The sequence below is a fragment of the Podarcis melisellensis genome (assembly GCF_964234715.1).
Source record: "Podarcis melisellensis genome assembly, chromosome: 8".
Lineage (NCBI taxonomy): Eukaryota > Metazoa > Chordata > Lepidosauria > Squamata > Lacertidae > Podarcis > Podarcis melisellensis.
In genome coordinates this window covers 45,018,555-45,042,577 of record NC_138540.1, presented here as the reverse complement: position 1 = coordinate 45,042,577, position 24,023 = coordinate 45,018,555, and the positions used below count along the sequence as shown (strand labels likewise).

Sequence of the window (24,023 nt, the reverse complement as noted above, 5' to 3'; positions counted from 1 at the left end):
TCTAAGGTGTCACCCATGTTCCTAAAATTTTATAGACTAACATGACAAAGGCCTGGTTTCTACTCTACGGGGCATTCAACCTGAACTTTGTAACTGAAGGAGATGACAGAGAGTGGAAAGGGAAAGTCAGAAATAAGAGAATGAATGTACACAGATGTAGTTGCAGGTAATTGGGCTTTCCTGCAGCCGAAAGCAAAGAGAAGAGGAAGCTCAGAGCCAGCTCAGACCTTCCAAACCTTTCTGTCTGGGACACTTGGGACTCTTGCTTGGCCACACCCCTCTCCAGGCCACATTCCTCTCTTTCTTCATCTGAATCCTTGGCTGTTTTTGTCGGTCTGAAATAAATCCTTAAATCATGATGATGTCTCTCATGTTCCCCACCTCTGCCTTAAAGAAACAAGTAAAACTAACTTGAGCTTTTAAACTTTGGATGAGTTTTATTGTCACTAACAGATCTGCATTAAATTAACACACACACCCCTAGTTTAATTTGATTCCTTATGCAGGCAAACTCTGAACTACTAGCTCAGATCCTATGAATTCCATTGGTATGAACCCGTTCACTCTGTTGCAGCCTTCTTGGAGGGCAATAGAGGGCAATTAATTTTTGGTGTTGCTCTTTGTCTGAAAATTTATTGACAACTTTAACCTCCCTGAAAAGGTTCTAATTCACAATGTGAGTTAATTCACTATTTATGAAACCTTTAGTTCAGCCTTAAATTGAAGGTTAGGTTGAGGAACTAATGCTACAGTCCTAAATATAATTGCATGGAAGTAAGAACCACCAAACACAGTGGGAATTGCTCCTGAGAAAGGACAAATAGACATTGCAAGTCTTCCTAATGTCACTGAAGATTGCAATACATGGAAGATCCTGCTTCACAAACCACAAATTGCTTCTGTTGAGGCCCAACATAGAATTTATTATGCTGCAGTATGTGTAATACATTAAAGTTGTAGGCAAATGGGAGGAAATCCTTTGTCTTAATTCTAATATTTTTTCCCCCACAGGTATAGCCTTTACAGACCTCCCTGTAAGTACAACTATTTTCAGTATTTTAACAAAAGATTCAAATTGAAGGGGGGGGGAATTGACTGAGATATTTTGATGTCTTCTCTTTGCCATGCCATCTGGAAGTGGTTAGTATGAGGCTCCTTGCTTGATGTGTTTGCATTGAATCAGGTTGGCAAGTTTCTTTTAGCAAAACTAGCTACAGAAAGGGTGCTGGTTATTATCAGGCTTTTCTTGGAACATACTGGAAGTGTAGGGAAAACTCAAATTATTGCAAGGTTGTTTGGAATTCAATAGTTTTTCAGGGATATGGTTTGCCTGCTTTAAAATAAACAATGCAAGATGTCTGTCTAGAATAAAGCAGGACCTCTATGTTGCCTTGGCTGCCTCAGGCAAGCTAAAAATAACATGTTAGTGAATTGTTCAGCAATGCAAGTTAGCCAAGCAAACAAAGAGAATTCCCAGTTTCTGAAATGTTCCATTTTGTTTTTGCTATACAAACTACTGCATCCACAATCCAAACATTTCCTTGCCTGTTGGACTTGCTAGTTGGAGTCCAAATCTAACAACACCGTAGCAAATCAAGTAAGAAATTTCTTTTCAGCATGAGCAAAGTTCAAGGGCTCTTGGATAGAAATGGTAGTCTGAGGGTTGATTTGTTCTATGGAACTTTGTACAAGAGTCCCAGAGCTGATAACAAAATGCACATGCATTGGTTCTATTAGAAACAGTGCATGTATGTGTAATTTTTCCCCTCTTTAGAAATGTGCATCAGCATGTGGGCTGATGCATTCTTGCTTACCACTGGAGTATGCGGCAAAGGAAAAATCTGAGATTATGCATTTTATGTGCTGGAATTAGCACCAGAGTACAAAACATGTCAGCAGTTGCACTTCCGAAACATGCAAGACAAACAGGCTTACAAAAAGAAAATTTTGCAACAGCAGTAGGGAGAACAGGTAGACCATTCATGAGTTAGGTTAGGAGTGGGAACCTGTGGCCCTCCAGATATTGCTGGGTTACAACTCTCATTTGCCCTGACCAGCAGATCTAATGGTGGGGGGTGATTGGATTTGTAGTACAACAGCATCTGGAGGGCAATAGACTTAACTTGAGCATATGCAAGTGCTGGAATTTGCACTTTGAAAGCTATAGCAAAGATACCAACCTTGTATTTAACAACTTGCTCGGTTGCCATGGGCAACCAAGAATTTCATGCAGGCAAGTGAGCAAGCTGGCAGAAGAGGAGCATTCACTCCATCACTTTTCCATTAGCCCACTTGGTATCTGTGCTAGCTGTGGAAGAAAAGAAGTAATTTTCCTCCAATAACCATCAGGGAAATGCAGCAGATTAATGTAGGGATGGATTGCTTTTTATCTTTTCTGTCAGCCTACTTGATGGAAAGCGTTAAAAAAAACAACCACCCGTTAACAGGCCAGTAGTTTGCATTTACGTGCTGCCCTCTCTTCCACAGCCAACATGGGACACACAGGGTACTAACCCCTAAGCAGGTTAGCATCCGCACTCCCAGATTAGTAACTTTGGGGAGCTAGTTTACAAGGCTGGATAATATTGCAATGCCAAATGGAAGTGTGCATTTTGTGGGTACATAGCATAATAGACCAGCTTAATACTTTAAACCTTCTTGAAAATCAAAACCAAAATGTATGTAAATGCAGATATTACATGCCCCATGGTTGCTTAGCTTTGAAAGCAACTATTTAACAACCAAGGAACAAACTTTTGGGGGGAGGGAGAGCTTTGTTTGAAACCTTCAAGTCAGGCTTCCTCAACCTCAGCCCTCCAGATGTTTTTGGCCTACAACTCCCATGATCCCTAGCTAGCAGGACCAGAGGTCAGGGATGCTGGAAATTGTAGCCTCAGAACATCTGGAGGGCCAAGGTTGAGGAAGCCTGCTTTAAGTGCAGCTGAATTGCAGTCCAAGGTTTTCATTGCTATTATCAGTCTGGTTGTTTCGCTGTTATCTCTTGCTGCATTCAGACATGTCATTTGTTCAGATGATTTGTAGGTAGCATTAGTTCCTTTCGGAAAGTGTTCATGATCAGTTAAAGATCCAGCCAAGGAGCAGGGCCCCTGCTTGTTTAAATGTAAGTTTATATAATTGCAGAGTTCACTCTTAGTTGGGTAGCTGCAAACAATTTAAGAGGTACTTCTTTGCAATGGCTAGTTCCCTCCCCAATTTGCTTCCACGTCCTGCAGCACATCCAATATCCTGCCTACATGCTGTGTTTCGGGCCAGTCCTAATGAAAGATAGAATGCTACATTTTCTAGTCAGCCTTGGCTCCCTCAGATTTTATTGGACCACAATCTGCATCAGCCATAGCCAGCATGCCTAATGAACAGGGACGATAAGAATTGTAATTCAACAATATCTGGGGAACCATGCTTGGAAATCTGTTCTAGGTTATGGATTTGGTTACTGCATATGGACTTCCCTGTGATCCAGAACGGGAGGATATTGACTTCACTAGTAGAGTGTGAATTACAATACAATGCAAATTCAATATAGTTCCAGAATCAATAAAAATAAATGAAAACACCTAAATCATATGATTTCTAGCACCCACTGTTAGAAATGAAATTAAGTTGGTTCAAATCTGTGAACGATGATGCTCTTTTCAGAGATCATCTGCTTCTCCTATGCTGAAAAGTTCTTACACAATCAGTCTGCAACTCCATGAAATACTTGCCCACGATAAACATTCTTCGCCCTTTTGTCTACAGTCTGCTACTTCTGAAGTCGTCTTCTTTAGTAGCAGTCCTTGAAGCTTAAGCTGCCTTTTATCTAATCCTTCCCAGTACACTGGTTTTCTTACTGCAGTTACTCTGTTGCTTGGAAGAGTGTTGCATGAGTCTTACTCTGAATTTTAGCTCTTCAGCTTCCTTTCTGCCTAGGCACTGAACTCTTCTCTACCTGTCCACTTAATTCTGAACCTTTGGATATTCAGTTCTTAGCTGCATGGCAATGAATTTATTTTCTGTGAGGGCTGTTCCTGTAGCATCACTTTAATTCAAAATCAGCTGTAAAGGAGACCGGCTATATACAATTTTGACTTGACTGGTATCAGGAAAGATTTTTGGATTTAAAAAATACTGTGAGTCATTGGTAGACTGATCCAATCAGATGTGATTTTAGACTTCTTTCTACTTTGAAATTACAACCAACAGGATAGGGTACTCTTCCAACCCACCCCTCTTCTTTACTGTCACCCTCTACACAGACTTAGGCTGCATCTAGTCAACCAGCCTGCCCATTCTTCCTCTCCTGGTGTGAAAAGTAATGCAATTCTAAGAATGTTTCTTGCTGAGAAAAAGTGAGCACCCGAAAAAGTACCTAGATATTCAGAGCATGCTTGACCATTGCTTCTCACTAAGGGTACTGGGTTTCAGATTTATTTATTTTTTAAATTACATTTATATATCACCTTTTCCTCAAAGGAACTCAAGGTGGTGTACATGGTTCTCCCTTCCCATTTTGTCCTCTTAACAACCCTGTGAGGCAGCTTAGACCTAGAGACTGGCTGGTCCAAGGTCACCCAGTGAGCTTCATAGCTGAGTGAGAATTCAAACCCTGGTCTCCCAGGTCCTAGTCCAACACTCTAACCATTACACCACCCTAGCACCTGGAAGGGAATGCAAGAAATGGATCTTCTAGCTAGGAAAAAGAAAGCAGCACAGCAAGGTTACCTGAATGAAGATAAGGAATAGAAGGGAATATTGGGGAAGGGTCGTAGCTCAGCAGTAGCGCACATGTTTGCATGCAATTGGGAAAAGACTTCCTGGAGATCTGCTACTGAGATACTCAGTACTGAGTGTAGACAGTACTAAGCTAGATGGGGCCATGGTCTGACTTGGTATACAAGGTGGCTTCCTATTTCGATTTCCACAAAAATGTGGACAAGCTCACTAGAAGGTGAAGTGTAAGTTATTAGGGAGGTCAGACGAGTAATTTGGAATGAATGCACAAGATAGATTAGAAAAGCACAATTCACTGCCTGGCATGACTTTTTGGAAAGGAAATGTAGATACAGTGGTACCTTCATTTTTGAATGTAATCCATTCCGGAAGACAGTTCAGGTTCTGAAACATTCGAAAACCAAACAATAGCCAACAGGTAGGCCTCAGGATCTTGCACTCAGCAGAAGCCACGTGGTATGTTTGACTTCCAAGGCCTGTTTGAAAACAGAAGCATTTAGTTCCGGGTTTACGGCGTTCGAAAACCGAGGTACCACTGTATGGGCTAAGTATCTTACTTACCTCTTAAAGCCTTGTTTTGTAATTATTTGGTATATAGGCCTTGTGACAGTAATCAGCGCTGCTTTCTCTTAGTTGCGGGTATGTTTTTCCTCTGCTGGTATAAGGCCATTTGATCCCTGTATGTTATTTAGAGCTCACCTGTGATTGTTGATTTCTATTTTGATTGGACTGGGAAATACTGCTTGCCTCCAGATGCTGAAAGCTCTCTTTCAGTTCTCCATAGTAGCTTTGCTTTATCTAAGCTTTTTCTTTCTTTCTCAAAACTGTTGGTGCTGTTAAAGCTCTATCCAGCACACATTGCTTGTACCTTTCTCAGAGGCACTTAGAGGATATGTTTACAAAGTATTTTTGCCATAGGTAACTACAAGCACGAAGGTAAAATATTGCGGAGGTTCTGGAGTAGCTTTCATTCTAGTCTTGGAAGATTATGAGTACATATTCTGTGACTGTCATTAAGGCAAATGATCCTTCCTCCATTCCCACAGTCTGTTTTTAGGAAGTCCCTGGGGAAACTTGCAATCTGCAAACTCATGCAAGGATTGACATGGAGCCATGTGTGTTTAATTTTGCTCTCTCACTTCCCAAACTGCTCTTGGAAGTCACAAAGATTCAGTAAAACCTTATAGCTATGTCATAAAGGGTTGGGGTTTTTTTGCTACTTGGTTCCTCATATATTGTGTTCGGTTTCTTATAAATTGCTCTGCATAGTGCTCGTCACGTCTACCTAATCTGGAGGCTTCATTTGAGCTTCCTCTAAGATTAGCACCCTTGCTTGTTTTCAGCTGATCCTTGGAGGCTCAGAGAAAAATGTATGATAGCTTTCTTCCCGAAAAGGGCCCTATTTTTTAACTGGGGTTTCTTCTTTTGGCAGGCCAATTTATATCCCACTGTGGGGCTCCAGACACCCGGAGAGATAGTGGATGCCAACTTTGGGCAGCAGCCGTTTGTGTTTGACATCGAAGATTACATGAGGGAGTGGCGAGCAAAGATTCAGGGCACCATTAAGCGGTTTCCCATAGGTGACCGGCTAGGTGAATGGCAAGCCATGCTACAGAAGTGAGTGGGAGCATTAATTTCTTTTTACTTAGAAGCTTCATTAAAGAACATCCATTGCTATAGAGTGGTCTGCTTATAAAGTACATCCTGCACCCCTCTTCGTTTATGTTGGACAATTTTGTGTGTGTGTTAAAGTTCCTTAATGCTAATGAGGAACAAAGAGCTTACTGTTTGCTCTGCACATGTGTATCGTTTTTAAAAAACAAAAACCTGCACAAATCTCATTTTCAGTAGCAATCTCAAGAGTGGAGGGCTGCTTTCAGGAACTGTCTGGCTTGATTGCTTTTTAGCCTGTCTGAGGACAAGTCACTGGCAAATCACTGAACCAGATGCGGAGGGAAAGGCGATGGTTTGGAGAAGCATTACAGCCTCTATATCTTTGTGTCCCAGACAGAAATGAGGGGAAATGAAGCACAGAGCTCCAGAGCACAGAATTTGAAGTGACCGAGAATCTGATGTCCCCTCTTCCCAGAATTTTTTTTGGATGAAGCTTTGCAAAATCAACAGGCAGTTGACCATTGGTTGTGAATTGTAGACCACAACACCTGGAGGGAAGCATGTTACATTCCAGAGGACAGGGGTGCTACCGCTTTGGATTTTTTATATATTTTGACATATTTTTATAATGCCCTTTGATTATTTTTGTAGAGTGGTTTACAGCACAGTGATTAGTGTTCTATTATATATGACTTTCAAAAAGGATTAGATAGGCTTATAGGACTGCTACAGACCTCAGTAAGACAGGCAGTGTATTTAATGGTTCATTATAGGATTTCCAGTAAATTGGTCCAGGGTCACTTGCTGTTCACTTACATTAATACAGTATCATTTTGAACATCTTATGCAGTGATACTAAAAAAAAATATGTTTGCAACATTAATGTAGGTTTCCTTCACCATAATGCATGCATTTCCTGGGTGCTCTTTAATAACAGTTTGACTGTTCATACCCAAGCAGGAGTTGATCTCTTCCCTTTGGCTAGCCTAACTCCTGTGTTGCGTGTGTGAATGTACCAAGAGTAGTGTCTTCTGTTCCCTTCCCAAAATGCTTTTGTTCACCATATAAGAGTGTGACATTTTCATTGTAGGAAGCAGGGCCAAGGACAACTCTGGGATACACCATCTGACTTCAAATTAATGTGATCCTCCCAGATATATTTTACTGCAGGGATAACCAACTTCCAAGAGACTGTGATTTACTCACACAATTAAAAACTGGCAGTGATCTACCCCTTTTTGGGGGGTCCTGGTCAAAGTTGCTGAGCTTTTTTTAGGGAGGCAAATCCCGTTTATTGGGGGGATCAGGGCAGGGGAATAAATAATAAGTCGCTCACCAAGAGATTGCTAATGAAACAGTCAACATCGCAGTGACAGCTCCGTCTTCCGGCGTAGCAGTCTAGGGGGTGGGGCCAGATAGAGGAGTCAGTGATCGTCCACGATCTACAAAAACCTCCTGAGGATTGACCAGTAGATCATGATTGACCTGTAGGACAGCCCTGTTTTACATCTTTGCCATGGCTCTGTGCTGACAGAGATACCCATTCTACAATTTGCTTTCTGTATTCTCCCCCCAGTATGGTCTCTTCCTATCTGGTCCATCACGGGTACTGTGCTACAGCAACTGCCTTTGCCAGGGTGACGGAAAGTACAATCCAGGAAGAACAGATCTCTATAAAGAACAGACAAAGTAAGTTTATTCTTCCTCACAACTTTCCCTGAAGACTTGAGAGACAGCCCTTCCTGCCTGCAGCACGACTTCAGTCCAATATCCACATATTCAGATGCCAAATGGAAGTGGTCACTAGGTAGAACCTCAATATCCTGCACAACTTCCCTTGGGTCCTCTTCTGTGGCTGCCAGTGTTCCAATGTCTCATCATTTCCCCCCCTCATCCTGCCACTCCCAAACCAAATGTTTGGTTTGAGAACTTTAGAAGCAGGATAGTCTACTCAAGGAAAATAGGTACTCTTTGATTTAATCTGCCAAACCTATATTATGTATTTCTATTTTTTTAAATGCATACATAAAAAAACCCTTGCATGTTGTCTTTGGCCTTCCTTTGCAAAGAACTCGCTGCTTTGGGTACAGAGTTATACCTCTAACTCCATGCAGGATTTATGGCACTTGAAAGACCACTATCTTCTCTCAATTGCTGAATTACTAATATTTATTTGCAATATTTATTGATAATCTTTCTGCTATAAGAACTCCCATAGTGGTTCACAATGAAAATAAAATCATTTTATGTGGGGGGTTTTCCTTTTGCCTCTTAACAAGTTCTCAGACTAGCTTTCATATAAAGTAATGTAAAGCATCAGTAAACAACTATCAGGTACAAAGTTCACACATCAATAAAATCAATAAACCAACAGGAAGCAGCATGAAGGTATTGCAACACCAGCAGATAAATCAGTATTACTGTTCAGTTAAAAACTTAAGACAAGAATAACACTTTTTATCTGACACCTAATAATCTGCAGTTGGCACCAGGTGTACCTTCTGGGGAAGAAATTCCACAACTGGGGTGCCATCACACTGAAGTCCCTATTTGTGGTCACTTTTATCTATCCTCTGAAGTTAGGAGTATCTAGAAAAAGGCCTTTGAACATCACTTGCAATTAAATAGGTTCGTGTTCTTCAGGTATTCAGATAGTCCAACATGTTTATTGCCTGTCTACCTATGGGATTATATGCCGCCTGTCATTATAGGCAATCTTACTGTTCCATCCCAGTGATTCTGCTTTCATCTACAGGAATACAGAAGCTGGTCTTGGCAGGAAGAGTGGGGGAAGCCATTGAAGCCACACAACAGCTATACCCAGGACTCCTAGAGCACAATCCTAATCTCCTTTTTATGTTAAAGTGAGTACAACCAAATCCTTTCAAGTACAGTAAGACCTGCAATGTGAGGAACATAAGAAGACAGAGGCTTATACTGGAACTATTGGCTGTGATCTATCAAACCGAGTCTAATGATACAAACATTCCAGGTTTTTACTTTGGCAATTACAATTAGAAGCTGTCAGGAGAAGATCACTGCACTTTGAATGGTGGTTAATAAATTTATTAAATGAAGGAAGAATAAGTGATGTGTAGTGCTGAAAAGGTGACCCCATTGGTTAGGGTAGCAGGCTTGAGCCACATTCCAACTTATTCCAGAAGAGCTGGGGATGGCAAATCATCCAGTGAAAGGTTGTTTTACCTATAGAATGATGCTTTAAACATCTCTCTGTGTTAAGACGTTATTTGCAATGGCACCGTTTTCCTCCGTGGCATCGTTCCTTTTCCTTCTCTGTACTTCAAAACAGGCATGCAGACCTGAATTGCTTGCTTTTGTTATTAGCACTCATAAAACACCTTACATTTTTAATTGCTGTACAAGCATCAAAAGAGAAGACCACCCTTGCTCACAGTCTAATAATCTAGTACAGGTAGATTATCTGGTTGTAGTTCATCAACATCTGGAGATCCAAAGGTTCCCCCCACTGGATCTAGTTGGTCATACTAAGTAGTGGTCTGAACCTAACCACTTTCACAGAGAATCAGCTTTTTTTACTCTTAACACACCTGTGATTTTAGAAGTGGCTGTCTGCAATGATGGAACATGGAACAAGGTGCTAGACTTTGCTGTATCTGTTCCTTCAAAAGTGAACTATAAAAGGGTCTTGTAATTTAATTAATTAATTTGATGCCAAAGTAGGCTTCTAAGCAGCTTACCAGTATAGAAACTTGTCTCATTTCTTCTTCCTGGTTCTCTTATTAACACTTGCTGCACAATTCTAATTCTTTTCCATGAGAAGCAAAGCTTAAGGGTGACTGGTTGCTCCCAGTGTGAAGCCAAAATGCTATGGCTCAGTGGTAGAGCACATACTTTGCACACAGAAGGTCCCAGATTCAAGCGCTGGCCAGTCCAGGAAGGACTGGGAAAGACCCCTGCCTGAAACACACCCTGGATTAGACAATACTGAGCTAGATGGATGAATGGCCTGACTTGGTGTAAGACAGCTTCATGTGTTGACCTTATCTACTAGCTCCAGCTCCTGAAGAATACTAATTCAGCAAGAGAGAAAAGTTTCACTCGTTAGTGCCACTTTCAGACATTTCAGTAAAAAGATTTTGCTCTGTGGCTGGAGTGGTTTCCTGTCTTGGGAAGAGGCTTAACATGTGTCTGTTCCTTTATACTGGCCTTTTGAACGGAACATTAAATTCATGCATCATCTTGCGGGTGACATCTCTAGCTGAAAACTTTGCTTTCGACACTAGAATGCTGCTTTTCTCATCCGGGTGTTTCTAAAGATCCTTGTTTGTTCTAGGCTGCAGCTACTAATGGGTGCTAAAATGCTTGTATGCTTCTCATGATCCATTGCACAGCATCCATTGCTCTGGCATTTTGTGTTTCAAAATTTTCTCTTCCTCTCTCCTTGCACACAGGTGCCGGCAGTTTGTGGAAATGGTGAATGGAACAGACAGTGAAGTACGTTGTTTCAGTGCCCGCAGCCCCAAATCCCAGGACAGCTACCCTGATTCCCCCAACCTAAGTCCAAGGCACGGCTCTAACAATTTGCACATTCACAGCACTGGTAAGTGTTGATTAATCTGCTAGGAAATCAGTTACTTGGCTTTCTTCTACAGAGCACTCTAGCCACATTCAGGCCTTCTGCAAATGAACCCTAACCCTTTTAGTACTTTTCCAGCTCCCTGCCCAAGGGTACTTATTACACAATGTGCACCCATAATGAAGCACTTGAGATGTTTGGGGAGAATTCTTGGTGTGTTCACACCTCACTCCACTTGTTAGGAATTCTCTCCCTGTACTGTGAGCGGGTGGTGCTGTGGGTAAAACCTCAGCGCCTAGGACTTGCTGATCGCATGGTCGGCGGTTCGAATCCCCGCGGCGGGGTGCGCTCCCGTTGCTCGGTCCCAGCGCCTGCCAACCTAGCAGTTCGAAAGCACCCCCGGGTGCAAGTAGATAAATAGGGACCGCTTACTAGCGGGAAGGTAAACGGTGTTTCCGTGTGCTGCTCTGGCTCACCAGAGCAGCTTTGTCACACTGGCCACGTGACCCGGAAGTGTCTGCGGACAGCGCTGGCTCCCAGCCTCTAGAGTGAGATGAGCGCGCGCTTCCGGAGGCGGCGCGAAACAGCAATGGCGGTCCTCTTCGCGCTGTGAAGAGGGGCTCCGCGGAAAAGGGTCGTCCGCTACGGCAAAGCGGAGACCCGCTAAGAAAAACCACAGGTAGAGTGAGCCTGTGGTCGTGGGACTCGGCGGGCACCAAGAGCGACCTCGGAAACGAAGAAGGGACCCCGTAAGGGGCTCCGGAACGTGGAGGGGGTAGCGGTGCTGTGAGTTCATCGCTCTTTCCGCGGAAGTGAAGCCGCGCGGCTGCTGCTGATGAGCGCTGACCTTTCTTCCTTGAACATTCGATTGGAATCAACTTACTTGTGAGTAAGATCTTTGAGATTTGGGACCCTAAATTTCTGAAATTTGACTGAAAGCGGGAGACGTTAAAAAGGAAGTCCGTCTTCCGGCTCTGTTTAAACACCAAGCAAAGAGCTATAAATCTGAAGCGCTGAGAGGGACTTTTAAGAAGTTGGAGTATATTTTGCAAATTCGGATTAAAGTGTATGAAAAGTTAAGAAAAGTTAAGAACTTTCTTTTTACAAGAGGATATAGACAGCAACCTCTTCCTTTCCCTTTTTTGTGGATTACAAAGTTTCAAAACCCAGCTCTCGGGCTGTCTGGATACAAAAATCATCAGACTGCGGTAACTGTATATAAAACTTTAAAGATACATTGGGGCTACTTTTGTGGCTACAAATAAGGAACTGTTGCATGCACCACTGTAAAGAACATCTATCCTCTGCTAGTTAAAGTGAACTTTTGAAGGTTCTACCCCTTGGTTTTTGGTTCTTTTTTTTACTTTTGGAACTTCTTGGAACTTTTAAAGTGGGGAATTTAATGGTGGAAACTTTTCACTTTTTCTTTCTTAACTCTTGGGGAGCTCCCCCTACTGGATTGTGGAATATCTAGTCTCTGGGAACTGCAGGTTGTTTTTGTAAAGCTTCTGCCTGGATGTTTTCCTTTCGGTTTGTCTTTCCCATGGGATTTACAATTTGACCTTGCCACATGGACAGCTGTGGAATGAGTGGTGCCGCAAAAACAAGAGCTGCCAAAAAAGCAAAACAATCTGAACTAGTACAAACAACTTTGCCTGTGCAGCCTCGTAGATCATCAGTTCCAATTGTTACAGGTCTGCAAGAAGGAGAATCTAAACAGCCAGCTTTTCGGGACATGGCTGCAGGAGGGCTAGATCCTGTATCTAAGGAAATTTTGGAACAGCTGGCTGCGTTGAATAAAAAAGCAGATGAGCAGGCCTCTAAGTTTGATCAGGTGACAGCCACAATTAACAAACTGACTGACCAAGTTTCTAAAAATTTAGAGGCTATTGGAAATTTGCAATCAATAACAGCAGAAAATCGTAAATTAGCTGAAGAAGCAAATTTAAAAGCAGACCAAAACAAAAAGAGGATAGAAGAAGTAAGAGGAGAAGTAAGACCACTGAGCAGACAGCTTAATGAACAGCAAGCCTACCTGTCCATGGCAGAATTGAAAAATCGGGAAAGCAACCTTAGGATCAGGAATATACCAGAACTTGAGAAAGAAGATTTGATCAGCTACTTGACGGCAGAAATATCAAAGTTCTGGGGCATTGCAGAAGACAAGGACTTTAAAATTGTCACCGCTTTCAGGCTGGGAAGAGTAGCAAAGAAGGACAAACCAAGAGATTGCTTGGTCATTTTGAGATCTAAGCAAGAAAAAGATAATATACTCGGCCTTCATTTTAAAAATACACTGGTGATTCAGGGAAGGACTGCAGAAATCTTCAGAGACATACCGAAACAGCTGTTGGATTTAAGAATTGTATATAAAGACCTCGCAAGCCTATTGAGAAACAACACAATCCCTTATAGGTGGGAATTCCCTCAAGGACTATCTTTCAGCATCAAAGGGAAAAAAGTGAGAATTAGATCAGCAGAAGACCAAGAAAATTTTTTGAACGACTACGGGGAGGACCTTCGGAAAGGAGTAGCAGGTGCCTGGCCACCACCTCCGCCTGGTGCAATACCTCCAGATCTTGACGGCAAGAAAGACACTCCTACTGGCTAACAATTTGATTCAAGATGTCTCTGCAGCTATTTAGTTGGAACATTCATGGTGCAAATTCCCCTGAGAAAAGGAAAAAGATTTTTCATATATTGAGAAAGGAACAACTGGACATTATATGCCTACAAGAAACACATGTGACTAGGCTCCATAGGAGAGTTTTAATTAACAAAAGATTAGGCCAAGAATTTGTTTCCTCAGACAAAGTCAAGAAAAGAGGAGTAGTGATTTATGCAAAAGAGAACCTAGCACCAAAGTTGATATTTAAAGATGAACAAGGAAGAATTTTGGCGATTGAAATCCAAACACAAGGAGAAAAATTTCTGATAGTAGGAGTATATGCACCAAATGAGGGGAAATCGGAATTTTATAAAAAGCTGCATGAGATAATGTTGGATCATATAGACTACACCAACATCATTTTGATGGGAGATATGAATGGAGTCGTCTCTACACATATGGATAAGTCACAAAACCAAAATCTGACTAAAGATGGCAGACTACCTAAATCTTTTTTTGAACTGACAGACAATATGGACTTGATTGACATTTGGAGGACCAAAAACCCACTAGGTAAAGAAGGGACTTTCTTTTCTGAGGCTCACCTATCATGGACAAGAATTGACCAAATTTGGATAACTAGAGGGCTGGCCCCTAAGACTAAAAAAATAGAGATCTGCCCTAAAACTTGCTCCGACCATAACACATTGAAAATGGATCTGAGACTTGTGCCAGCTGGATCCTTCAGATGGAGAATGAATGACACTTTGTTTAGAGATCAGGAGATTGTGAAGAAGGCCCAAAAAACGTTGAAGGATTATTTTGAAATTAATATGAATACCCCGGTGGACAAGAGAACAATCTGGGACGCAAGCAAAGCTGTAATGAGGGGGTTTCTGATTCAACAAAATTCTATTAAGAAAAAACTCTGGAATGGGAAAAGAGATAAGATTCTAGAGAAGATACGAGAGGGTGAAAAAAGGCTTAGACTTAACCCAAAGTCAAAAGAAGTGTTAAGAGAAATTAAGTTCCATCAAGCACAATATGCCAAATTGATAAATCAAGAAGTGGAATGGAAAATTAAACAAATGAAACAAAGATCTTTTGAATCAGCAAACAAATGTGGAAAATTATTAGCATGGCAGCTGAAAAAGAGACACAAACTGAATTCTATTACCAATTTGGAGGTTGATGGAGAAAGTATTCAGAAACCAGAAGAAATTAGAAAGTGCTTCCAGAGATATTTCAAAAAACTGTTTACTCAAGGTCCACAGGCGGAGGAGGAGATTTTTCAATTTTTAAAAAGTAATGGATTGAAAAAATTATCCCAACATAAACAAACAACCCTGAATTACAGAATAACACAGCAGGAAATAGAAAGTGCCATTCAGAACATGCAATTGGGGAAATCCCCAGGCCCGGATGGACTCACCTCCAAATATTATAAGGTTTTAAAAGATTATTTGACTCAGCCATTAGTGGAGGTGTGTAACCAAATTATGGAGGGGAAGGGGGCTCCGGAATCGTGGAAAGAAGCATTCATCACTTTGATACCAAAATTGGAATCTGAAAAGACTCAACTCAAGAATTATCGTCCTATTTCACTCTTGAATGTGGATTATAAAATTTTTGCTGACATTTTGGCAAGTAGATTTAAAAAAGTTCTGAATGAAGTAATTCATAAAGACCAAGCAGGCTTTCTCCCTGGTAGACATTTGTCTGACAACACTAGGAATATTATTGATGTTTTGGAGCTATTGCAGACAAATATGAACACAAGAGCTGTATTAATTTTTATAGATGCAGAGAAGGCCTTTGACAATATATCTTGGAAATTTATGAAGAGAAATTTGGAAGGGATGGGAGTGGGAGGGGCGTTTCAAAATGGTATAGAAGCAATCTATTCAGAGCAAAAAGCTAAACTGATAGTGAATAATGTGGTGACAGAAGAGTTCAGAATTGAAAAAGGAACACGACAGGGGTGCCCCCTATCACCCCTGCTATTTATTTCGGTCCTGGAGGTACTGCTGAACTTGATTAGGAAGGATCGGGTGGTACAAGGAATACAGGTCGGAGGTAAACAATACAAGTTGAAGGCCTTCGCAGATGATTTGGTTTTAACACTACAGGAGCCAGAGTCTAGTACCAAAAGAGCTTTAGAATTAATTTATGAGTTTGGTCAGGTGGCAGGATTCAAGTTGAACAAACAAAAAACAAAGGTTTTGGCGAAAAATCTGACTTCTTTAGAAATAGATGAGTTCCAGAAGGAAACAGAGTTAACGGTGGTTAAAAAAGTGAAATACCTGGGGGTTAACTTGACTGGGAAAAATTTGAACTTATTCAAAGATAATTATGAAAAATGTTGGAGCGAAATTAAAAAGGATTTAGAAATCTGGTCAAGATTAAAACTTTCCTTGTTGGGAAGAATCGCAGCTGTAAAGATGAATGTATTGCCAAAGATGCTATTTTTGTTCCAAACCCTGCAGATCGTGGATAGAGTGGAGTGTTTTGGAAAGTGGCAGAAGGACATTATGAAATTTGTCTGGCAGGGCAAAAGGCCCCGGATAAAATTTAAAATATTAACAGATGCCAAAGAAAGAGGGGGGTTTGCCCTGCCGGACTTAAGGTTATACTATGAGGCAGCATCCTTCTGCTGGCTGAAGGATTGGTTTCTACTAGAAAACACTGATGTCCTAGATCTGGAAGGGTTTAACAACGCTTTTGGATGGCATGCATATTTGTGGTACGACAAGGTAAAGGTACATAAATTATTTAAGAGCCATATTGTCAGGAAAGCTTTGCTTAATGTCTGGACTAAATATAAGGACTTACTTGAAAATAAGACGCCGAGGTGGTTATCACCAACGGAGGCCAAGGCCACCAAAGGACTTAACATGGAGAGTGGTTGGGCTAAATATTGTGAGATAATAGAAAAAGTTGGAGATAATTGGAGGCTGCAGAGCTTAGAAAAAATAAAGGACAAGGTGCGAGATTGGTTTCTCTATGCCCAAATTCAAGAGATGTTTAAAAAAGATAAAAAGATTGGTTTCCAGGTGGAAAAATCAAAATTAGAGACAGAACTACTTGAACCTAAGACGAAAGTGCTCTCAAGAATGTATAACTTGCTGCTTAAATGGAACACACAAGACGAGCTAGTTAAATCAGCTATGATTAAATGGGCTCAAGACATTGGTTACAACATCATGTTTGAAGACTGGGAAAGGTTATGGAACACCGGTATGAAATTCACGGCATGTAGTGCCTTGAAAGAAAACATTATGAAAATGATATATAGGTGGTACATGACCCCAGTCAAACTTGCAAAGATTTATCATTTGTCTGATAAAAGGTGTTGGAAATGTAAGGAAGCTGAAGGAACATTCTTTCACCTCTGGTGGACATGCCCGAAGGTGAAGGCATTCTGGGAAATGGTTTATAACGAGTTGAAAAAGGTATTTAAGTATACCTTTTATAAGAAACCAGAGGCCTTCCTCCTGGGCATTGTGGGCCAGAGAGTGACAAAGAAGGATAGAACTTTCTTTTTATATGCAACTACAGCAGCAAGAATCCTTTTAGCTAAATATTGGAAGGTACAGGAGCTACCCACGCTGGAAGAGTGGCACACGCAGCTGATGGACTATATGGAACTGGCCGAAATGACTGGCAGAATTCGAGACCTGGGAGAAGAGGCAGTGGAAGAGGACTGGAAAAAATTTAAGGACTATTTACAAAAACATTATAAGTTATGTGAATGTTGAGAATTTGTTAAGTTTTTAGACAACAAGCTTCAGATATCAAATTTTGATTTTGCTGGAATTTAAGTTTTGATTGTGAAATGACTAAAGTCTAGGGTAAAGTTTCTATTCTGAGGACCGTTGGAATCGTGAACTAATAATATTTCCCCTAAACCTAATATATAATTGAGGAAAGTACAAAAACACAGGAAACAAGGTATTAATTTGCTGTAAACTTTATTTTATTGAAAAAGATGCAGGGGATGGAAGATGTGGGGAAGTCCAGTAGATCATGAAAAATTGTTTGCAAAGTATGATTTCTTTCTTGCTTATAACTTTTTTTCTTTCTTTTCTGTAAAATCGCTTTTGTTGAATAACTGATGTTGTATTTGGCCTTGGAAAAAAGCAAATAAAAATATTATTAAAAAAAAAATAGAGTGAGATGAGCGCACAACCCTAGAGTCTGTCAAGACTGGTCCGTATGGGCAGGGGTACCTTTACCTTTTTTACTGTGAGAGAAGAGCCAAAGCTCAGGAGGGTGTGTGGAGAAGTACTGTCCTATAGGCCTTACCACTGTGTTCATTCAGTGCCCTGTCTGTACATAGGAACATAGGGCGCTGCCTTATACCGAGTCAGACCCCTGGTCCATCTAGCTCAGTACTGTCCATGTTGACAGGCTGTAGCTCTACAGGGGCTCAGGCAGGGATTTCCTCAAACCCTACCTGGAGAGGCCAAGGATGAAATCTGGAATCTTCTGCATGCAGAACTATGGCCCTTCCCCACTGTAGGTTCTGTAGGCCTACAGGGAAGGCCAAACTAGAAATGACCTTGACGTGTAACTGGATATCCTGTCTAATTTTAAACTTTAAAAAAAGTCAACAGGGGAAACAGGCATTCAGTTAGATCAGGGCCACAACACTAAAGGATGGGGCTGGGGCCAACCTTTTCATCTTGTGCCCTTTGCCCATTTTAAAACTCCTTCCACTTCCAAGAAGAATTGTCTCTTAAGTGTTTTCCTAATAAGGAAGATAGCAGGAAGAGAGAGGATAGTGTCACCTCCTCCCAGCACCACAGTCTTGATCAGAACCCACACACAGAAATGTAAGTAAATGGCAGATCCATGGGTGGGGTGAGAGAGGTGTAAATCCTCTGGCCTTGCAATGCTGTCTCAGGGATCACAGAATTGCTCCTTAAGGTGCTTGTCTTTAGAGGTATTGTCCAATATGGATGTCCATGTCACATAACCATTGCATTAATTAATATCCATGTTGCTTAGGCACATTCCTCATACCATTTTATCTTGCCAGTGCCTGTCTACTGATAGTAAGTACTGGGCCACTTGCCTTTGCCTGGATATGTGTGTTCTGTGCACATTTCAGTAAGATGTATTGGGGTGTGTGGTTTTCAGCTTTGAGTAAGCATTAGATCAGACCAAGGTCTTGCTGCTTGTGGTTAGCTGCATCAGAAATAGGGACTAAGTACCATATATACTTGAGTATAAGCCGACTCGGATATAAAAAGCCAAGGCACCTAATTTTAGGACAAAAAACTGGGGAAACTTATTGACTCGAGTATAAGCCGGTTCAACACACCACAAACCTGGTGGTGGCGGCAGCGGAGGAGGAAGAAGATCAAGCAGCATGAAAGGGCTGCTTTCGGGCTGCTCGTTCCTCCTCTGCCACTGCCAATAGTGGCGGAAGAGGAGGAAGAACAAGTAGCTCACTTCACTGCCGCCACTGCCGACAGGGACAAAGGCAGAGGAGGAGGAAGGTGCAGCCCAAAAGGGCTCCTTTCTTACCGCTCGTCCCTCCACCGCCGCCTGCCTCACTCAAGTATAAGCTGAGGGAGGCTTTTTCAGCATTAGAAATATGCTGAAAAAGTCGGCTTATTTTCGAGTATATACGGTAGTCTAAGGTGGGCATTGAAGTGGGTTTGTCCAGATCCCCTTGCAACATTAAAACAGAGCAGGGGCACCAGTCCTCATTCTTTTCCTTCTGTTTTAGGAGCGGACAGCCCAAGCTGTAGCAATGGAGTTACTTCCATAAAAAACAAACAGAGCCACTGTAAATATCCAGCACTGAGCTCGTCGTCATCATCCTCTTCCTCGTCATCCCCTTCATCGGTGAACTACTCAGAGTCTAACTCCACAGATTCCACCAAGTCCCAGCAGCACAGCAGCACCAGCAACCAAGAGACCAGGTAGCACAGAAGCGCTCTTTCTAGTGAGAAGTGTGTAGCAGGCAGCTGTAACAAGGGGTGGAAACTGATGTAGCGTCCTGCTTCTTACGCCTAGTCATTTGCAAATGCAGAAGCAGCAGACACACACACAAATCCATTTTTCCGACCCAGTTGAATTCCCTTTCAATATAATTTGACACTTGTGTTAATCACAGCAGTATATACATTTTATAATTTCAGTCTGAAAATCCACCAAGAACTTCTGGTTGATCTGCAGTGTGCTTTAATCCTCACTGACGCTGTCTTTCCTGTTAGCTATTCCTCTCATTCCCCCAGGAAGACTCCTTTGCTTTCTAAGACCCTCCTTTTTTTCCACACAGTGACAGTGAGATGGAGATGGAGGCAGAGCACTACCCCAATGGAGTCCTCGAGAATTCTGCTACAAGGATAATGAATGGCACTTACAAACATGAAGAGATTCTGCAGACAGATGATTCCAGCATGGGTAGGGTTTAGTGTAGAAAGCATCTTCTCATCTCTGTTCCAGGGAACACTCAGCTTAGCAAGTGTGGGTGATGTTCCCTAAGGAAGTGTGGGTGATGTTCCCTAAGGACTGCTACTTGGGGTGCCTCTTCCAGTCCAGAAACCTGCAGAGAGGGCATGGGATGCAAAAAAAATTTGTTTCTAAAATTTGTTAGATCATTAGAATATCAAACAGCAAAATTTTGAAAACGATGAAGTAATTTCTTGCACCACGACTGAAGTGCCAGTGTAATTTATAGCTGCTGATGGACAGCATTTTAAAACTAAATGCCAGAGATTTACCAACTGCCTGCTGCAAAACCAGAACAATTTAACTTTTTAAAATGTCTGCATTTTATTAGTACCTGAATATTAACCTCAACATTTCATTGTCCTAACAAAATAAAAAAATTCCTTCCAGTAGCACCTTAAAGACCAACTAAGTTAGTTCTTGGTATGAGCTTTCGTGTGCATGCACACTTCTTCAGATACGCTATCTGTATCTGAAGAAGTGTGCATGCACACGAAAGCTCATACCAAGAACTAACTTAGTTGGTCTTTAAGGTGCTACTGGAAGGATTTTTTATTTATTTATTTTTTACTATGGCAGACCAACACGGCTACCTATCTGTAACATTTCATTGTCCTGTTATATGTCACTTAAAAGCTATAATTTCTGTTTGTAAACCAATAGCCAGCCGTGTACATCAAAGCAAACATTTCTTTCTTTAATCTTACACTTAGAGCTGCACTTCACATGTGCTTTGGCACAGGATTTTGGTCCAGTCTTAACAATTTTACGCTACATGTTTTTGGAGGTAGCTAATGCTGGAAACTTAGCAGCCCGAAAGGACTTTTGATCATGCTTCTAGGGGTGGGACTTCCCTGAGCCTTCTGCTGTTGACCTTACTGGAATTGAACTAACTGGCTTTTTGAGAGACAGAGATGGAGGATTGCTTTGGTGCTCCAGCCCTTCCCTTCTTTTCACTTTCCCTTCCCTTCTTCTTTCCTTTGCTCTAGAAGATGGCTGTCCTCAGAGGCAGCTCTGTGGAGGGAACCATGCTGCCACTGAGCGGATGATCCAGTTTGGGCGGGAGCTGCAGACCCTGAGCGAGCAGCTGTGCAGAGAGTATGGGAAGAATACGACACATAAAAAAATGTTGCAGGTGTGCCATGTGGCTGAGAACCCCATTCACATTCGTGACCCAGAACTTGAAACCATTCATTCATTCAAAATATCCCCATTTCACCTCTCAATATAAAATTGCTATGGTGGTTGCTTGCCATAAAAAATAAAAACAGTATAATAGGAAGCTGCTTTATAGTGAGTCAGACCTTTAGTCCTTTCAGCTCAGTCTATACTGACTGGCACCAGCTCTCCAGGATTTCAGGCAGAGGACATTCCCAGCCCTACTGGGAGATTCCAGGGGTGGAATTTGGGACTTTCTGCATTCAAAACATCTTCTACCACTCTTGCTATGGCCCCGAAATAAAAAGTAAAAATAAAAGGCAATAGAGCAGTGTCGCAGGAGGAGTTTTTAAAACTAATAAAACCATCAACACCCAATTGGTCACTTAAAACTGTTTTAAAACCCAAGGAAAATAGTACTGTGTTGACCCTGACACCTAAGGGTTTTAGATTCGCTACCAAGAAATAGCTAAAAGAATTCCACAGATGAGATACCACTGCCAAGGAAGCCCTGGAGCCCTCTGTTTCATATCAGGAGAAAGGGTTGCACAACAAGGACACTCTATGCCCTCCCGTTTTCCAGAGAAGTCACCTTGGTTTGCACTTATCATAGTTCATAACCCAAACTACCATTCAGGCTTTCAAAGATAGAACTGGCAAAGATGTAGATTAGTGTCACTTGCCTGCTTTCATTTCTGTATACTCATCACTTAGCTTTATCTTTGTGCCTGCATCCATGGTGCAGTAGCCATAACTGCAGTTTGTCACATGAGATGGGATTCCTTAAGCTTGGTTTTTCATACTGCCTGAACTGAGCCATTACACATCTTGCTTGGACCAAGAATAGTCTTTGGGTTAAAAACTATTTAGTTCAGTATTTTAAAACACGCTGGGAATCCATATAATCGTTTCCCTGCAATTTCTTTAGATCCACTTTCTCCCAAGCAGAGCAGTGAGTTCATGTGACATACTGAGTATGTGTTCTCTGGTCTCAATTTGAAGAGACTCAGTAATTTCGGGTGGCCCATTCCATCACTTAGAGAATCCTGGTGTTTTGTATATGTGTTGCAGTGCCGTTCAAGCCTCTCTTCTTTCACTCAGGACGCGTTCAGCTTGCTGGCCTACTCTGATCCATGGAACTGTCCCGTTGGCCAGCAGCTAGATCCAATCCAGCGGGAACCCGTGTGTGCTGCACTCAATAGCGCTATATTGGGTAAGGTGACAAACGGTGAGGTAGCTCAGACCTTTCTCTTCTGCATGCACCTGTTTCTGCAGTGAGGCTACTGATGCTGGAGGGCAGCTGGCAGAATTATTGCTTGCCTTGCAAAATCTCTGCAGTGTTCTTTAATTTTCCCCAACATTTTGCTTAGTTTTCCCCATGTTCCATGAAGACCTCCTGAAATATATAGTGTTATGCCGCTGCCATAGTTTTAAGGACTGCTGAGCGAAGCCATAGCCACTGTGTGTGCTTTTGCTGCACACATATTTATCATCACAGAGCTGAAAGCTGGAGTGGGGAGCAGACTTGCAAAATCTCACCTCACCCATGAATTCAGTAGGTAGCTTGAGCGTCAGCCACCCTTTCTATAACGAGGGCATAATGCCACTAATTTGCCTTATAGGGTTATTATATAGAGTAATGTGGTAACATATGTAATGAATTTGGGATACCTTGATAAAACTTGAAGGCATAGTCCAACAGATGCTGAGCTTTCATCGGTCTCACTGCTTACCATGAAATAAAGCTATGCCTGTGCATAATTTACATATTGAAACCAGTGGGCTGCAACATTGCTGAACTTGGGCCAGATTCATGTACTTAACCTTTGACTGTCATCAGGCTTCAGATGGATCTTTCCCTTTGTAGGGCCTGCATGCATTCCAGAGCCTGTGTCCCTCCAGATGTTGCTGGACTACAGCTCCCATCACTCCTGACCACTGGCCGTGCTGGTTGGGGCTGGTGGGGGTTTGGAGCCCATTGACAACTGGAGGGACCCCCACTCCTCTTCTGTGTTTTCCAGTCCTCTATGGGGAAGAGCCTTCTTGCAGCTTTGGGGTGGGGGTGGGGAATGGAATAAGTAGCTTTTATCAATGACATGCTCTTTGTGCATCGCCTCATTGTCACAATGCCCTCTTTCTCTTTCTGCAGAGTCTCAGAACCTGCCAAAGCAGCCCCCACTGCTGCTTGCCCTGGGCCAGGCCTCGGAGTGCTTGCGGCTCATGGCCCGCGTGGGCTTGGGCTCCTGCTCTTTCGCCAGAGTGGATGACTATTTGCACTAGCCACTGAGTGTGACAGAGTGACCCCTCCAGTGCTGCCACCATCACTTCCCCCTGCCTCGCATTTTCCCACTGCCCCCAAGGGCAAGCTGCCCAGCGGAAGGACACATTGCTGACTGAGGGGGAATCCTTGTGATGCCTTCATTTCTCACCTTGGAAACTGCTGGCAGGGCCTTCCCCCTGTCGTCATCACCACCACAGCCTGCTCTGCCCTGCAGCCATTGCAGCACTCAGTATTTTCACTGGTCATTCTGATGTAGCGCCTTTCCTACTTTAGGATTTTATTTTATTTTATTTTCTGACTGAGCCACCAGTATTTATATCTGGAGAGTTTGTGCTGAGCTGGTTTCTACTAATTTAGAGATAAAAGTGTATCTGTTGGTGATGGCCTGCTTTTATTTTCACGAGGGGAAACTGCTGGCACTTATGTCACCAGGGCAGTGTTGTTCTCTAGTGCTAGTCCCCTTAAAGGCAAGAGGCTTTGTGTTTTGACTGGAGACCAACCTGTGCCACCACATCTCTACTGCCTGAGCAGAAAGGCTCGTTTGTCTCTTTTTTGCCATGTGATATTCAAGTTCAAGAACTGACAGGTGGCCATTGGAACTTCTGTGG

General features: G+C 42.3%; 1 protein-coding gene across 2 annotated transcripts in view; it reads left to right on the top strand.

Annotated features, from left to right (window-relative positions):
* The window catches only part of RANBP10 (RAN binding protein 10), a 54,382-nt gene extending 30,586 nt beyond the window's left edge, over nucleotides 1-23,796 (top strand). Inside the window, exons 5-14 of one of the 2 annotated variants that reach the window (XM_081920331.1) lie at nucleotides 1,012-1,034; nucleotides 6,164-6,348; nucleotides 7,922-8,034; nucleotides 9,101-9,209; nucleotides 10,779-10,927; nucleotides 19,249-19,444; nucleotides 19,804-19,928; nucleotides 20,969-21,111; nucleotides 22,236-22,347; nucleotides 23,284-23,796. In XM_081920331.1, coding sequence (XP_081776457.1) covers nucleotides 1,012-1,034; nucleotides 6,164-6,348; nucleotides 7,922-8,034; nucleotides 9,101-9,209; nucleotides 10,779-10,927; nucleotides 19,249-19,444; nucleotides 19,804-19,928; nucleotides 20,969-21,111; nucleotides 22,236-22,347; nucleotides 23,284-23,414 — 1,286 coding nt within the window. In that variant the 3' untranslated portion in view covers nucleotides 23,415-23,796. Of the gene's footprint in view, nucleotides 1-1,011; nucleotides 1,035-6,163; nucleotides 6,349-7,921; nucleotides 8,035-9,100; nucleotides 9,210-10,778; nucleotides 10,928-19,248; nucleotides 19,445-19,803; nucleotides 19,929-20,965; nucleotides 21,112-22,235; nucleotides 22,348-23,283 lie in introns of both variants that reach the window. The other variant, XM_081920330.1, reaches the window with a different exon arrangement.
* The last annotated feature ends 227 nt before the right edge of the window (nucleotides 23,797-24,023 follow it).